At 49.1% G+C, this 17886-nt stretch overlaps 1 protein-coding gene across 12 annotated transcripts in view; it reads right to left on the bottom strand.

The window, feature by feature from the left end:
• The window catches only part of NCOA1 (nuclear receptor coactivator 1), a 334422-nt gene that overhangs the window by 13733 nt on the left and 302803 nt on the right, over nt 1-17886 (bottom strand). For all 12 annotated transcript variants that reach the window (XM_039530434.1, XM_039530433.1, XM_039530438.1 and 9 more), the window contains 6 exons: nt 17445-17571; nt 11578-11746; nt 7539-7853; nt 6975-7076; nt 3791-4190; nt 2285-2459 (listed from right to left, as the gene is read on the bottom strand). In XM_039530434.1, coding sequence (XP_039386368.1) covers nt 2285-2459; nt 3791-4190; nt 6975-7076; nt 7539-7853; nt 11578-11746; nt 17445-17571 — 1288 coding nt within the window. The remainder of the gene's footprint in view (nt 1-2284; nt 2460-3790; nt 4191-6974; nt 7077-7538; nt 7854-11577; nt 11747-17444; nt 17572-17886) is intronic.

Below are 17886 nucleotides of genomic sequence, written 5' to 3'. Positions count from 1 at the left end.
AATACACACTACACCAGGCCCAAATACACTGATTCACAGACTGTGTCCACCTGGGGATTTGCACAGTTAAGCAACTGGTGGCCAGTAGCCAGTACAACCTAAGTGCAGGTGAGCAAGCAAACCCATGATTGGAGTTTAACTCTGTTTCAAGCAGGGGGAAGCAGAACTGGTGTGTATCCTGGCTTTCCCTGTCTACACTTGGGGTTTGCACTGGCACAGCGACGTAAACTGCTCCTACCAATGGCTGAATGGCTTGCAGAGAGACAGCCACAGAAAACGAAAGTCCTGTTCAAACACCTGATTCTGTTACCCAGTGGCTGGCTGCTGAGCCAGTCTAAAACATTCCGATCACATAAAGTGCCCCATGCCTTGCTAACCAAGCACCATTAGTGCATAATGGCAAACTTCTACTGGATTAAAAAATGTCCAACTCCAAGCTGTAATAAAAACCAGTGAATATAAAAAGCCATTCAATGAGGAACAGACCTTGCTTTATCCTCAGAACATCTAGGAATTCTAAAACACAGTTTATAAGCACAGGGACTCTAGAAATTAGAAACACAGCTGACAACAAAGGCACCGCAGAGAAACCTAGTGGGACAAAGTTCAAAAATGACTCCCACAGAAACATGGGCAAGTGCTTTGCAGACTAGAGCTCCCTTCCACAGCATGCACGGTACTGCGCGAGGTCTTGGAAATATCTGCCCCAGTTTATACTGTACCAGCATTTATCCAGTCTGGTGAGTCTGGCTGAGGATAGAGTATGAAAAACAATGGTGACAAGAAAGGACGTTATTAAAGGAGTCCTAGCTGGACCGTGGTTCTGCTCAGAAACAAAGTAAAGGCCTAATCTGTACAGTATGAGGCACAGTGCAGTACTTCAGTCTAATGCCCCTCCTGACGGTCTGACCCACCCCTTTTCCTGTCCTAGAGACAGACACAACTTTCCGTCAGAGGGCAAGTGCGAACAGTACTGCACTGAACAAAGCTCCCTTGCATCAGAATCAGCACAACTGCTGTATGCTGGAGCTGTTAGTCCAGGGAAAGGACAGCCCGTTCCAAAGGGATACGGCCAAGCTGCAACGTCAATTCATACACTAGGAGCTTTTTATCTCTGGAGATCTGTGGTCACAGCCTTGCTAAGACAATAGGAATAGGAGCTGGTGATTTCTTACACTAGTCCACTTGTGTCATGGATTGGCAAATCTCTGCTCAAAGAAGCCCAGCCCATAAGTAGCAGGGCAGAACTGAGGTTTATTGGCAGAATTAATGCTTCCACAAGTCTTTTGCTTTCATGAAGACTTAATTAAATCATTTTTTTAAATTAAAGCAAAAGAATTGCTCTGTGGGCTACTGCATGTGTGCGCTCAGTTAGAAAACCAATTTGCCGTGGGCTTCTGGCAATCTGACGATCCAAGGGCAAAATGCAAACAGGTAGGAGTCTAAGGAGAAGCTCATGGTGTGTAAATGCTGACTGAGATTAGCACAGAGCCTGGTCTCCACCTCCTCATGCAGGCCCCATCACTGTGGGAGGTGACAGCCTGTATTACGTATCTATAAAGCCTCTATCACCATGGTATCTTGGTGGTATCTCCCCAAGCTGTATCTCAGCACGCCCAAGCACCAGCATGGATTACTCACTCAGAGTAACAGGGGGGAGGGATAGCTCAGTGGTTTGAGCATTGGCCTGCTAAACCCAGGGTTGTGAATTCAATCCTTGAGGGGGGCATTTAGGGATTGGTCCTGCTTTGAACAGGGGGTTGGACTAGATGATCTCCTGAGGTCCCTTCCAACCCTAATAATCTATGATTCTATGAGAAACAGGAGAGAGCTCACTGCTTTTGGTTTGGTTTTTTACAAGGTAATTATACAGTTAAAGGTCACGGCTGGATGGATGTTCTATAGGGAACCCAACATGCTACCCAGCAGGGTGAGTGGTTAGGGGATGGGCTGGTGTAGGACACTGGCTTAGTGCATGTGTGACCATGTCTCCCTCTAGTGTCTGGACCCAGGGACCATCACAGCCTACTACGGACTCATAGCTAAAGGAGATCTGCTGTGGAAGAAGCCTGTGATTTTGGCGCTGAAGGTGCCAGGTTCAATCCCCTTGACGACTGTGATGTCAGTATCCATAGAGCCATGTTTTGTTACCCTGGGTCCCCTGCTTCCAGACCAGTTGGGGGCAGGAGCACAGACCTCAGCAGTTATTGCTCCTGGAGTGGGGAAGGCGGGATGATATCCTACCATCTGCGTGCACATGACTCTGACCTGAGGTTAGACTTACTTATTATTCCCCATTGTTCCTTGCTGCCAAGTCTTCATGTCTGGGGACTGGTATCCAGGGGTCGGTGGAGCTGACTGGAGCATGGGGCTCTGCGAAGGAGGAATCTGCGGCGACATCAGAGGGCTACTGGGGCTGAGTGATGGAGCGAATGCAGGCTCACTTTGCTGACCCATGCCTGGGAACAACACATAGACGGCTTCACTGCAAACTTTGCAGACGACCACGCCATTACTTAATAAGCTTGTTCTTAATCCCTCGGGACCCGAGTCTGCCAGCTTTACTCACACAGAGTATTACCTTACTCTTCCAGTAGTGTCTTGTGAGGATTTCCCCTTTTTTTGCAGGTGCTGGAGTTAAATCTGAAGCATCAGCCTGAACTTTTGATCTTAGGCATCCCTCCTCCCCCTTTTTTTGGTTATTTGTATTACCCGAATACAGCATTTTGTAGCCAAATGGTGGGGGGGAACCCAGAAGTTGCTTGCCATAAAGAGAGGGGTATTATTCCAGAACACAGCTGCCTGGAGAAGGAGCTGAGGTAACTGTACTGGAGAACAAGACAATGTCATTGTTGACTTGGCAGGGCAATTTTAGTTGGTTTCCAAAGCCGCGATAGCTGTGGGGTAATTGTCTCTATTGATTAATTATAGAACCCAGATCTACCTTGCCAGATTCAAACTGAATTCTTTTTACATTATGGAAAAGTGCTGCTTAAGTGTAAAAACATGTGGAGCAGGTGCAGTACGAAGATGTCCATCTGCAGCCAATTCTGGACAAACTCACTGATTTAATCTGAGCCACCCACATAATCTGTACACAGGAAATAACCTCCATCTGCACCTGATTTCCGATACCTCATCAGAGCATGCACAAGGATTTGGCCTTTTTCAGACATTTAGCTTCTGAATGTAAATTTAAAGTAATTTAATTAAAATGGCCACTCTGAATTTTTCTCTCTCTCTCTCTCTTTTTAAAAGGGAAATACAATTATTTACGTAAATAGTATCAACTTCTAGAGATCTCTACTTTGTCTGAGGGGAACATTTGGAACATGGAGCCTGAAGAATGGGGCACCTTCCCAGAATTTGAAATCCGTGCACTGAGATCCTCAAGTGAATGGTACTAATGGAATGCAAAGGCAGCACGGTCTAGTGGACACACAGCTGGACTGGCAGTCAGAAGAACTGGGCTGCAAACCTTGGGCAAGTCACGGCCTCGCTCTGTGCCTCAGTTTCCCCATACATAAATTGGGGATAATGATTCCTACCCACCTTTGTAAAGCTCTTGGAGATCAGCAAATGAAAAGCACCGTGTAATTATGACCTGATCTGGATTTCCTCCACCTGGGGCTAAGGGGTACACATTGAAGTCATTACGTTGGCCGTGCAGTATCTTTATTTACTTGCATCGTTTGTTGCCCCCGCTCATACTGCCACATACTTAAAGCATCACCTGATGAAGCAGACACTGAATGCAGACTCCACTTTAAGGGCACAGCCAAAGACATACCTGACCCCGAGTACTGGAAGATGTTCTGCTGCATGGGAGGGGTCATCCCGGCACCAAACTGCCCTCCAACGTTCCCCATCATCCCTCTGTTCACCATGCTGTTGCGACTGGCCAGTGCTGCCTCAGGGTTCGATGCCAGCTGCGAAAAGGGGCTGGTGGAGGTGGGAGGGTTTCCTGGATTCGTACCGTAGTTGGGGGGATAGGGGAACTGCTGTGGGGGTGCCTGGGGGAGGCGAGCTGCCCCCATCTGCACTGGGAGTCCAGCCGAGGGAGGAAGGTTGTTCCCGAAGCTCTGCTGTCTCATTAATATGGCTCGCTGCTGCATTAGCTGCCTCTGCCGGTGCTGCTGGCTGTACAGCTCTCGCTGGCGCTGGGCCAGCATCTGTGCATTCAGAGGTGGCTGCAGAGGAGGAGGTAGATGTGAACGTTACAATAACTCTGCCCCCTGTCAGGGTAACTGTCCCATCCAGGGGATGGACAAATGCCCTTTCCGGCGACCTGTGGTGTCAATCATCATTTTGCAAAGAAAGCTAAAAACCCCAAAGAGCAATTGGGGAAGCTCAGTAAATCTGCCAGTTCGGGCAGATCAAAGGCAGAGCAGACTGGAAATATTAAGGAGCTGCCTCTGTACATGCTCGTTCCTGTAACTGAATGGAAAATCTCACATGCTTACCCCATAAAAGCTTGAAAGACCCTGGAGAGTTGGGATTCGAAACACATGTTCTCAGCCTGGCTATGAACAGGAAACCTTTGCAAGGGGCTCCCCATCTGCAGGGGCAGCTACTGGCAAAAATTTCAGCTTTGTGTCATTTCATGCAGCTGCTAATGAGAAAAACGCCTGTCCAAAAAAGACCATTTGTTTTGCTTCAGATCCCGCCCTGCTACCACAACCTTGCCTTTAACAACAGTTGTTGCTGGACTCTCTCAGCACAATCACTCACTTCATACCGCTCCCTGCACACTGAGCAATCTCCCTCTTCCCGCCATCCCGATCTCCCCTCCGGATTCCCTTTCTTCGTGCCTGCGCCCCCCGGCCCCGCCACCTGTCCCTGCTTAGTTGGCACCATAATCCTGTCTTGCTCGTATCGCCGTATAATCGTTACAAGTGACATTTTAAAAGCCCGTGGTACTCAGGGGTGAAACTGGGGGAAGAAAGGTGGTGGCTCTCTTCCAAGCTCTGCCAACGTGAGTCACCACACGGGAGCACCCCTCACTGTGGAGTCTGTCAGCACCTGTGGAACTAGAACCTGGGACAATGGAGGTTCTGGGCTCCCAAACCTACATCCCCACCGGGAGCTCAGGCCAGGTTTCTGTTGGGGGAGCCTGTGAAGCTAGACACTGCAGGAAGGAGCACTCAGCGGAGCCTGGGTGGCAGCCCTGCAGCTCACTGATTGGCCCGCGCCAGTATAAGCGCCAGGAAGCCATTACAGGGAGCTGTCTGAGCCAGGACACAGACTGCCTGCTTGCTTCCGCGCTAGCCCTGCCTTACTGTGAACCTTCAACTCTGGTTCCTGTCCCCAGCTCCTTCCCAGCTCCGCTACTTGGCTCTTTTCTGTAACCTGGTGCCTGACTCAGACTTCCTGGTATCCTGACCCAGCTCGACCCCGACTCCACTACACGTCTCCTGATGGCAACTCGATAACTAACCAGTGCCCACCGGCCGCCCACGGCCCGGCCCAGACAGTCTGCAGTTGTTCAGTAGGATCGTGTTTGCTCTCTAGACTGTACCAGCTCAAAGTGCTCAATCACTTGGGCTTTAATGTCAAGCCCTGTCCCCAACCTCTCTCTTTGTCTGAGTTTTCTCTGTTTAGGAGTTTTCAGCTCTCCTGGGCAGGACCCTATCTTCCCACCTGCCTGTGAAGCGCTCATGCACATGTTACATTGATGTGCCGTATGAGATCTGCAGTGATCCAAGCAACTGTTGCCGTGGGCCATTTCCCTTAGCCTACTTTACAAAGTGCACACTTAGTGAGCCAGGCAGTGTCGCCTAGTGGAGAGGGCACTGGAAACCAGGAGACTTGGGCTCTATTCCCTGCTCTATGACATTGGGCAAGGCCCCTCACCTTTCTACGTCTCCGATTCCTACCCCCTCTGTCGGTCTTGTCTATTTAGACTGAAAGCTCTCTACAGCAGTGGCTGTGCGTTTCTCTGTGAGCGTACAGCTCCTGGCATGACAGGGTCTCTTGCCACCACCACAATGATAGCAGTGAGAAATGTGACTACTCCATTGCAGAGCATGCTATTGCTCCATTGCAGAGCATGCTATTTTCAAACATTCATAACTTGTTCAAATCAAGCCTCATTTTCACAGAGACTTGAAGGTGCTTCTTGTCAGTTGAGGGTTATTTCCATGCCATCGTTCAATTCTCTAACCCAGCTATTTTGACTGTAGGGCTGTTCAAAACCATCTTTTTCAAGAATTTTCTATCAATTATGGGTTTGTTTCCCAAATGGCTGAACCAGATTTGCTCAAAGTTAATAAAATATCACAGTGGAAAATTTCATCCCAGAAGAGAAAGTTAGCAGCAGCTGAAGACAAAGCATTACAATGGAAACTATTACATAGTTTTGTCTGCAGCTATGGTGCCTGAGAGAATATCAGAGATGTCCAAAACTCATCAAAACAGTTTGGAGTCTTCACAGAGACGTTGGAGTCAGTAATGGTTTGGGGGTGGCAAAGCAGCACCAATAAAAACCCACCATATGGAACAAAGTTACCAGAATATGGCTACACCTTCCACCTTCTTTTCCCCGTATACCGAGCAGATATTTGATCCCAATTTACTGAAAGCGGATAGAACTCCTGGACCTGGGGCTTTGCAGGATCATGACAAAGGATTCAACTATAAGAGAACATCATCCATTACAAAGGGACCCTTCTCAAGGAAGTCCAAGCCAGCACCACTCATCTCCAAGCAGCAATAGAGAATTTCCAGGTGGGAATGCTGTGCAGAGGCTGAAGATAATATCCGCAGTCAGCTACACAGAAAATTCATTTGGGGCCATATTCTACTACCCGTACTCACGTTGAGTAGTACCTCACTCTGCAGTTATTCTCACTGGAACAGACTGAACTTATTGCTGCTTGCAGATCAGTGGTGTAGGCCCTTGGTGTACACCCTTGGTGTAGGCCCAATTTCCACTGGGCTGATAAGGGTGCCAACATGTGGCTTCCGACCATTACCTGAGGCGTAATCTGAGGCTGCATGCCTGCCCTCATACTGATGCCGACCGGAGAATTTGCTGCAAACTGGTTCAGGATCGCCTGCCGATTTTGGTGTATCAGCTGGAGGAGGAGGAAATCAGAAAGACCTTACAGCTCTACACCTGTTTTGGTCAGGTACAGAATATCTACAGACCCACCAACGGCAACTGGCTTCCCACAGCATTTTACTTCCCTGCATTTTTCCTCCCTACCTATCTGAGAAGCAGGTAATTCATTTAAAGGGGCTCTTACAATCTCTTCTAACTGCAAAACGGGAACACAGCACTTTTCCATTAAGCCGATTTCCTTCACGTTATTCCAGGTGCACATCCTTCTGCTGCTCTATTACAGAGGGGCACCCTAATAACAGAGCTTGTGGGATGGGCTGGCCCCACATAAGGAGAAGTGCTGCGCAAAACTCAGTGTGTGGCAGTTTACAGACTTCTGTAACCTGCATAGCACAGCTGGAGGGGAAGAGGTTGACTGCTGGGCAGCTCTAGCTGAGAGTTCTGGATTCCCCATAAAACCACAGTGAATAGTCACCTGCTGCTGCCCTTGTAGCCGCTGCTGCAGCTGAAGTCTCAGCTGGTTGGGCGCTGTCGGTGGCCTGTTTAGAGTCTGCCGTGGCTGCATTCCCATGTTGGTGGGGAAAGCCCCTCGGGGCGGTGGTACCTGAACCGGCATGGGCCCGAAAGAAGGTTTCTGCCTGACCATGCCTTGGAAAGGGCTGGGGAGATTAGCAGTAGGAGAAGCAGAAGAATAAGGCTGGGGGTACAGGCCAGGCTTCTGATCCATTAGAAGAGACGGTGTCGCTTGCTGTGGCTGGAATCTGTCAGTCAGCACTTCCAGGCCTCCTCCCTGTTTAAAAAGAGGGACAAAAGTGAGACCCCTTCTTAGCTGACAAAAATCCCAGCAGAGTTTCTACCACACAAAGCAACTGCCATGTGTTCCACTTCCCACAGAAGGTGGCGAAGCCCAACTCAAAGGGCCCAACCTTCCCTTCTCAGGCTCCTCCGGCATAGGCAGAATGGACTGCTCCTCGGATTAACCCAACAGCTGGTCCTGGCATTCACTACACTGGTACAGCCAACCACACTCCAGCCGGCTTGAGGCTAGTCACTGGGAATGTTCCAAAAAGCAACTGCAGGGAGAACAATTAATACCTCACTCCTCAGGGCCAGAGGCCTAAAAAACCTTCACAAGGACTTTTTGCTTGGCCATGAACAAAGGCCACAATTTTCAGAAGGGCTCAGCACATGCAGTTGGGTCCAGATTTTCCAGGGAGCTCATTTCCCATTGTTGTCAAGAGGAGGGGGGGAAGGGGCAGGAGATTCTTTGTTCTCAGGAGTGGGGGGGGGAGGGGGGGGAAGACTCTCCAGGTCTGCACTAAGAGCTGGGCTGTTTGGAAATCTAGCCATTTATTTAGGTACCTAAAGGGGAGCACCCATCATTGGCTGTGCTGTGACAGTGGGAGAATCAATTCAAGGCCAGGGGAACAGCATGGTATCTCCTACATTACCCTCCTATTGCAGTCTGCAAAGGGGAGGTGGCCAGGCTGGGGCTTCCCTGTGCCCCAGCAATCCCCAGCTATCATGATAGCCCTAGAAAGCTTTGACAGCTGGAGTAATAGCCGTCACGCTGCTTTCACTGACACGGGGTGACCGAACCAATGCACAGTCAGATCTGGATCGAGGAGTGTGCCTTCCTGAGCTGTGCTGTGGGCTCCTCAGCTGCAGTCCGGGATCGGGGTCAGTATATGCAAGTAAGCCGAATCAGACCACTCTGAGGAAGCTTCCACAGGGGGAAATAGGAGAGACACTGTTCTGCTTTAGCTTTACTCCAGGTAGAGCAAAATAACTGGGACCGAGCAGAGAGTAAACTGCTAAGCTTGTGACATTGACTATGTGCTATGTAAAAAACTCATCTTTCATTCAATGTGGGAGGTGAATTCCACAATGGAGAACAGCTCACTGAAAAACATCCTGATTTCAGCCCCGCCTCATTAAACTGGGGGCTAGGTTAACTCGAACACTTCACCTGGCCACAACTCCCTGTCTGATGCTGCAGCAGAGAGGTGGTCTTAGACAATCAGTTACCAGATTAGAGCCCTATCCCATCAGGTGCTTGAAATCATTCAGCAACCTTCAGCATTGGTTCTGAGTCAGGGGAAAGGAACTCAGAGGTTTTGCTACTTTCTAGAGGTATGTCTTCCCTGCAGAGAGTTCACTCAGGTGACCGGTGCCTGGGTGTGAGCAGCCACTCTGTGTGCAATACCATGCCTGAATTACTGCACCCTTGCTGCTGCTGCATGTAGCCGTGTGTGTCGCTAGGACATCTGGGAGGAATCTCATGGCTCTGTGCTGCAGTTAGCTGAGCCACTCCATGATTCTTTCCTAGTGAATTGTGGAAGACCTTGTCTGTCTTTCTAGGGGGGGAATTACGGGAAGGCGCAGCAGGACTGTATCGTCCCTGCAAAGTAAACAGGTGACCAGCCTGAGAGAAAGCGGCACCGAGGCTCTAACCCATACCCCGCTGTGCCAGCTAGCTCAGGCTGAACGCAACACTACACTCAGCTGAGAAGGTTTCGTTTGTGGACAGGAGGTGGGCTAAGGTAACTCTACAGTGAAGACATACCCTAAGGCAAGAGTATATTTGAGTTAGTTCCAGGTGGGTCTGAAATACTTTGGCCTAATTATAAACAACTTGAAAGTAAGAGTAAGGGTAAGTCTGTACAACGTACCCAAGGAAATACAAACTGGGTTAGGAGGATGGGGTACATTTCAATTATGTATCCGAGGGGGAAACTAGCAAAATGAACTTCTTCCCAAAGGTGCCTGAATGCTGTCCCCATAAATATTTATGTCCAATACATATTTTATAACATTACATAAGTTATTACAAAGATTCATCTGGAGCCATGGAAAAAGCCCAAGATTAATATTAAAGAAACGATACTTGGATGGGAGTAAAGCTGGATTTCAATTCCAAACATGAGACGATGCTCCGAGCCATAGACTATTAGACAGGGAATTTACTGGCTCAAGAGGGAAGATGACTGGCATTCTCACATAACTCTGGGCCCCAGGCTCTGTGCTCCAAGGCATCTTACTTCAGTATTTTACAGAGAAAGTCAAATGCCTAGTATCCTCCCTAAGAACAACACTGAAAGTTAACTGGTGTGGTTATGGCGTTGGGTGGCCTGTATGAAATGAGTTTGGTAGATTGTAATCCGGGTCCTGGTGGACAGGAGACCATGGCATGAAAACCACCATACCACAACTGGCATCTTTACTGGCAGCCTCAGCAGAGGAATCAGTGACTGAACGTGCCAGGGAGACAGAATTTAAAAGTGGCTAGTGATTTTGATGCCCAAGATGAGATGCCTTAAAAGGAATCTGCTATAGAGAGGGCAGATGCTTGGAATTTCCTGAAAAACAACTCCACTATAAGGTGTCTCAGATTAGTCACCCCAAATCAATAGTCACACAAGAAAATTTAGCCTTGTCTCTAGATTAAAGCTGAGGCACAGCGCTGGGGCGATTGTGTGGTTGCTCTGTGGGGGCTCAGTGGCAGAAGCCCCCTTGAGTTCAGGGATAAAGAAGCAGGCCTTGGAAGAGGACAGGAATTCACTCTCTAGGGCTCCCTCTCTATGTCCATTCCAAGAGCACTAAAATTAATGACAGATTTTTGGTTTTAATAATTTTTTTGGAAACAAACATGCATGTGTAAGTATTGTCTGAACTGGAAAAATAAATTATAGAAATAGTCGCAAACTATTTCATTACTTGTATGTCTCTGTTCTTTATATCTTTCCTATGATCAGGATTTCTTCAAGCAGTGCTGTTCTTCATTATTTATGAAAACCCGGCATATTCTTAGAGGCCCAGATCCTGCCATTGGATCTGTGTGCACCCAGGTGGAACCCCATTGGGGTTTATGGGATTAAGATCTGTTTGCGCAGCTCCAAGGCAGGATCTGGGCCACTGCATGCGCTGCACAATGGCAATATTGAGGGGACTGGGGAACAACCCATCAGCCTGCGGTTAAATTGGAGACAGGGGTTGCTGCAATGAAAGCCAGGCTTGGTGGTAAAGGCTGTGCATTTTTGTACCAGCAGGGCCATTAAGCATATATTATGCAGCATAATTAAGGCTCAGGAATCTCTACTTGTGAGATTCCAGCTGGAGTTCTCTTCTGCACTCTAACCCCAAAGGAAGATGGTGAGGCAGGAAAGCCTGCCAACTCTCCCCACTTCCCACTGCATGAGCCATTCAAGGATAAATACATTCAGCCGCCTCTGAGAGGCTGACATTTCCCACGGGGGGGATCACGTTTTAAAAGCAGGGGGCACAATATTGTATTTCATGGGGATATTTTCCAACTTTTTGGTAGCGCGCACTGAGAAATGCCATGGTATTAAGTATCCTCTTTGAGCCTAATGTGCTCTTTTGTTCCCATCCACATCTGGCAAGCAAGCCCCAGATGTTGGAAGCCCTCCTTTGCACCCATTATCAGGCCTCAGCACCTGGCCACAGACACAATCCTCTACCAGCCCCCCCGCCCCAAGCACATCGCTTGCTACCTGGACCAATTTGTCAATCCCAAGAGCTCGGTCCAATTCCGCCAACTCGGTTTCATCTTTGCCACTCAGGAAGGACACAAGCTGCTCCAGGAGGGCTTTCTCGTCGCTCCGGCCCTCCGGCGTGGTGGGGGGGCACAGGAGTTCGTCCAGCTGGGAAGTGATACACTGGCTGTACGGACGACAAAGCAAACAGAAGAAGTGGGTATTCACCCACGAAAGCTCATGCTGCAGAACGTCTGTTAGTCTATAAGGTGCCACAGGATTCTTTGTTGCTTTTAAAGCAAACAGAGATGTTCAGTGTAGAAAACAGCTCTGCATTTCGGCTGCAAGGACCCCACATGGGAGAACTGCTTCTGCAGGGTTCCTCCCGCTGACATGCTCACTTGCCTAACTGGTTCTGAGTCCGTGCAACAACTCACTCTGATCTAGCAAGCGAACCCAAAGTGATGTTTGGAACGCACCGAGGGTGAACTTCACCCCTGCACAAGGTTTAGGCACCACTGCAGACTATTCTTGGACCTGTGCGCAGGGTTGAGTTTCAGAGCCTCAACAAGATTCTTATCAAACCTTGCTTTTTCCAGGTTTTGTGCCGGCAAATGTCCCCCTGGCTGGGAAAGACAGCGGGTGTTCAGTACAGAGAATCCTTTGGAAACACAAAGCCGGAGAGGTCTGGGAAAAGTCAGAACAGCTGACACTAAAGCCACTGAAGGCAAAGGGAACTGTTTAGGCACAAAAATAAGAAGCCTGAAGAATTTCCCCCTTGATATTCTTGGGGACGAGGTTAATATGTAATGAGAGACGTTCCAATGACGTGACTGATTGGCGTCAATGGGGTTTGCTGGGCCTGACACAATGAAGGGAGCGATGGCACATCACACTTCTAGAAAAGCACAAAGAAGAGAACTGAAACATGCCTGCCGTTCCCAAGGAGCAGACCTGTTTATCCTCTTAGCTCCAGATGAGGACCAGATGTACAGTAAGTAACTGAAACTAATCTGATCAGGAACACTGCAGCCAATACACATAGTTTAATCCAGGGAAAGAAATATAAGGCACTGGAATTTCTTAGACTGCAGTACAGGAACAGAGGAAGAAGGGGAGGGAGAGGTGAAGAATGGGGCTTGCTTCAGTCTATAACAAAGATTCCTGCTGCTTGTAGCTTCATATCAAACCAAATTTGTGTGTGTTAAAGCTGCAGCTACACATCTAGCTGTACTGGCTCCTGTACCACAAACACTCCATCAGTCCACAGGAGGGGCATCAAATTCAGAGGAAAGGGCTGGATTCCAGGTTAAATTGTGGGCTGGAGGTGGCAGAGTGCCCTTGATCCACATCGGAGACCCCAATGAGATCAGTGGAAGGTTCACTCAAACATCCAGCGAACAATGAGGCCGTCACTAGTAACTAAACTGATTTATTCCTGTATTTCCTTCTCTGTGGCAACTCCCAAATGGCACCTGTCGAGGGTTTCGCTTCCACCCCGACCCCATTCGACACACTAGAACTGTCAGTAAATGTTGAGGCTGCCGTGACATCATTGGTCTCAGTGCTGATGCTCCAACCAGATTAGCACGAGAAGGGAGTTCGCCCCTCTGACTCACTGGTGCAGGCTCCATGCAGACATCATGATGTCTCTTACGCGTGGTTCACATTTGGAAGGTTTCTCTCCCGCCAAGAGGAGAAACTTTTTTTTTTTTTTTTTTTAATTGAAGCTTAGATTCTGCACAATCGGAGGGCATGCCATGTAGGTCACACAAATACGTCATGCAGGCCAGATCCGCCCAGCAGGCGGTATGTTTGACACCGCTGCGCTGTGGCTTCTACGCAATACAGTAGTGCCACAAGGCCCTTAATGATCTCAGGGCTCCCTTGGGCTAGGACAGGGGTCGGCAACCTTTCAGCAGTGCTGTGCCGAGTCTTCATGTAGACACTCTAATTTAAGGCTTCGCGTGCCGGTAATACGTTTTTTAGAAGGACTCTCTCTAAGTCTATAATATAGAACCAAACTACTGTTATATGTAAAGTAAACAAGGTTTTCAAAATGTTTCAGAAGATTTAAAATTAAATTAAAATGCAGATCTTATCAGTTTAGTGTGATCCCTGCCCTTGCGTTTCCTTGCTGAGTTTTCCAATGTCTGGTGGCACGTATTTGGATACTTTAAGCTGCACACAGGCTTCTGAGTGATCAGTTGTTAACTGGCTGGAACCCCCGATTGGCAGCTGAGGTGAATGGAGCTGGCGGCTGGTAGAGCTGGGCAGGGCTGGAGGCCTGGACCCTGTCTGGCAGGGGGCCTGCGCTGGAAGCAAGGTGAGTGGGGCTGCGGCGGGGACCCCGGCTGGTAAGGGGCCAGCAGCCGGAACCCCAGAGCGGTAGCGGGCTGAGCAGATCAGCCCGCCCAGCTCTGGGGTTTCGGCGGTGGCCTGAGCGTCTCTGCCAGCCCCCGCTCTGGGGTTTCAGCTGCCGGCTCCTGACAGCCGGTGTCTCAGCCCACTGCCAGCCTGGGGTTCCTTCAGCCAGGCCAGCAGCGGGCGCTGAATGGGACCGGCGTCAGGACCCGAGCTGGCAAGGGGCAGCAGCGGGCACCCCAGAGCAGCGGCAGGACCCGAGCTGGCAAGGGGCAGCAGCGGGCACCCCAGAGTGGCGGCAGGACCCGAGCTGGCAAGGGGCAGCAGCGGGCACCCCAGAGCGGTGGCAGGACCCGAGCTGGCAAGGGGCAGCAGCGGGAACCCCAGAGCGGCGGCAGGCTGAGCGGATCAGCCCGTCGCCGCACTGGGGTTTCGGCTGCCGGCTCCTATCAGCTCAGCTCACAGCCCGCCGCCAGCCTGGGGGAAGGAACCCAGGCCAGCAGCGGGTGCTGAGTGGGACTGGCGGCAGGACCCCGGCTGGCAAGGGGCAGCAGCGGGAACCCCAGAGCGGCGGCAGGCTGAGCAGCTCAGCCCGCCCCACGTGCCATCAAAAATCAGCACGCGTGCCATAGGTTGCTGATCCCTGGGCTAGGACTGTACAAACGCAGAGAGAGAGAGGAGCAAAAAAAAAAAAATTAATTGGAGACATACCTATCTCCTAGAACTGGAACAGACCTTGAAAGGTCATTGAGTCCAGCCCCATCTTCACTAGCAGGACCAAGTACTGATTTTTGCCCCAGATCCCTAAGTGGCCCCCTCAAAGATTGAACTCCCAACCCTGGGTTTAGCAGGCCAATGCTCAAACCACTGAGCTCTCCCTCTCCCCTACCCTGAAGAGCTTACAGCCTAAAGAGACAAAGAAAGGGAGAGCAGTATCCCCATCTCAGACAGGGGACAGAGGCAGAAGTAATAAGAGACTCACCGAAAGTCACTCGGAGTCTGGGAACTGAACCCGGAACTCCAAACTCCCAGCCTGGTGCCTTAACTACAGCACCAATGTTCTGCTTTACACAACCGGCTCGTTATGGGTTGATCTTGCAGGCCATCTCTTTACGGGATTTCTGGGTGTGGCAACACAAACGCAAAGCCCTACGCTAATGGGACTATTATTCCACAGAAAAATCACAGGTCCCAGACACATTTCTAACAAGCTCCTGATATGTTCCAGCAAAATGGTTCACGGGAAACAATCCAGCCAGGAACAGAACCCCCCTCAGCCTCTCTCTGTCTTCCTCATGTGTACAGATGAGCACAGAAAGAAACCCCAAGGTTTCTAAAGACATGTAGCTCAGAGTGACCACAAGCTGCTCCACATGTATCCAGAGACCCACCAGCTTTATAACGTGAAGAGGACAGCTCTATTACACTCGAGTTAACGTGTATCTCGCAGCAGAGCAAGGGGGAAAGCTCTGTTAATAACAAACATACCCCTATAAGCTTTACATATGAAGTTCAATTTGAGCTTTAATAGGGCCTGTCAAATTGAAAACTGGAGCATGCGGCCAGTAACCTGTAATCAGATGCTGTCACACACACAGCTCCAGCAGTTTAAGAGCCTCTACACAGACATTTGATTTTATTTAAAGCTTTCCTGAAGGCTGGAGCAAGACCTCTGGGGGGTTTTGGTTCAGAAAAGCCCTCTGGACTAGGCGAAAGGCTCACCACTTTGCCTCTGGGGGCCACTGTTTACGATTATTGGGATCTTCTTCCCATTCAAGGTCAGGACTATCTTATTGCAATGGCAAAAATCTCACCCTTGTCACCTCGATGGTTAAACGCAAGTTTACCTACTCTCCATGATCCCTGGTGCTGCTGCTTTCACATACAAGGAGGCAGCGTCACATTTACTCCTAACATTGCTGGAAGCCATTTCACCCTCTGCTTCCTTCCCCCTGTAAGGCATCCATCCCCTTGGTATCTGGGCATCAAATGTAGCATGCACGACAGGCAGGCTCTCTCTAGTCCCCTGGTTAGCTTTGTGAGCTTACATATAATGACATTTTTAATAAGTACTTTTATTTTATTTATGGCCATTGCTCCTGGGGAAAGGCCTCATTGAAACTATTTTGTTCTGTCCTAATTATATTCCAATAGCTCCACCTTATTGCTTAATGTTCTGTTCTCCTTCAGGAGCACAGCTGGCCATTTAGCAGACTGTTTACCTCCCCCATCACAAGCCTTGATGTATTCACTGCTGATGAAGCCCAACTGCAGCTATTTTAACAGCTACATGGAAAACGCCATTCAGAGGTTTTGCTCAAGCAGAACTGTACAGTACCTCCCTTCTGCCTCAATTCAGGTCAAAGAAAAGTTTCTGCATGCAGAGTTTTTGCAACCTTCTAATTATACCACTAGGTGGCAGTAGCTTTAATTAATGGACTCTAGGAATGATCCTTAGTTATTTGGAAAAAATATTTCTCTCTCACACTGTCTTAATACTGATTTCAGTGTATCTGATCTGTGAGGCACCTTTCATCGTTGACAGTGCACTAATATTATTCGTACTGGCACAGGGTGAAGTTCACCCTTGTGAAAATGGCCAGGACAAAGCTTGAGCCTCAGTGATGTTCTGACTGTGCTGGCTGGCCCTTCCATACAGGTGTGAATTTCACCCTTGTGCTATTGTTTCTCCTCCAGTCTTAACTAGCTATGGTGAGAACGTTCCTCTCCCTCAGCTCTCAACCAAGTGGATCAGACTAGAGCAGGGGTGGGCAACCAATGGCACGGGTGCCGAACGCTGCACGCGAGCTGATTTTCAGTGGCACTCACACTGCCTGGGTCCTGGCCACCGGTCTGGGGAACTCTACATTTTATTTAATTTTAAATGAAGCTTCTTAAACATTTTAAAAACCTTATTTACTTTACATACAACAGTTAGTTATATATTATAGACTTATAGAAAGAGACCTTCTAAGAACCTTAAAATGTATTACTGGCATGAGAAACCTTAAATTAGAGTGAATGAATAAAGACTTAGCGCATCACTTCTGAAAGGCTGCCGACCCCTGGACTAGAGAATATCAGGACATCTTAGTATGGCCAACATTTGAGCTGTCTGATCACTTAACATACCTCATGTAAGTGTAACTTCTACAGATATGCCTATGCAGCCAGTGAAAGCAAGTCTCGGTGCTCGGTTTGACAGACTCAAGCTCATGCCATGGCATTAAAATTAGCTGAAGCCTAAGGAGATGGGTGGGCGGGCTTCAGAGCCCAAGCTCCAGCCTGAGCCCGAACCTCAACACTGCTATTTTTAGTCATAGTGCCAATCTCAGACTGTCTACCTTTCACTGTCACTGCCCTGGGCTGACGATCGCTGTGTGGACGCACCCATAGGGTAGGCACAGCAATCTCTATCCACAGAACTACAACAAACCGTAAGCCTACTAAAAATATATCGTAAGAGGCTAGAGGAGGGTGGGGTGGCGGGAAGGCAGATTATCCAAACCCACAGTACTTACTCATCTGGTTTATTCAAAGATACTCGGTTCATGGAGGCCATGGGGTTGTCTGCCCATGGAATCTGGTCACCCATTCCTGGCTGTCCAAACTGTTGATCGGAGACTCCCAACTCCAGTTCAGACAATCCTGATTGGGAAAAGCGAGGGTGGGGGAGAGTAAGTGTTACAGAGCAAAAGAGGGGTCATAAACCACTATACAAAGGGAGTTACAAGTCTTTCCCCATTCACTTATGTGTAAAATACCTTCAGTGTAAGGTGAAGGAAGAGTGGGGAAAATGCAAAGGAAGCTAAGAGTTCAGACAAATGTTAATGCCTGCTTAGACCTGAAATCCTTCTGGAGTCAGCTGAGATAATCCCTGGTTCACAGAGGTACAGAGGCAGTACCTCCCCCATCCCCAAAAGCATTCTGACACGAACGTCTGAGCTGATTTTGTGGACAAGT

This window comes from Mauremys reevesii, linkage group 3 (genome assembly GCF_016161935.1).
Source record: "Mauremys reevesii isolate NIE-2019 linkage group 3, ASM1616193v1, whole genome shotgun sequence".
Lineage (NCBI taxonomy): Eukaryota > Metazoa > Chordata > Testudines > Geoemydidae > Mauremys > Mauremys reevesii.
The sequence above is the reverse complement of the archived record's forward strand: the minus strand, read 5'-3'. Positions and strand labels throughout refer to the sequence as shown.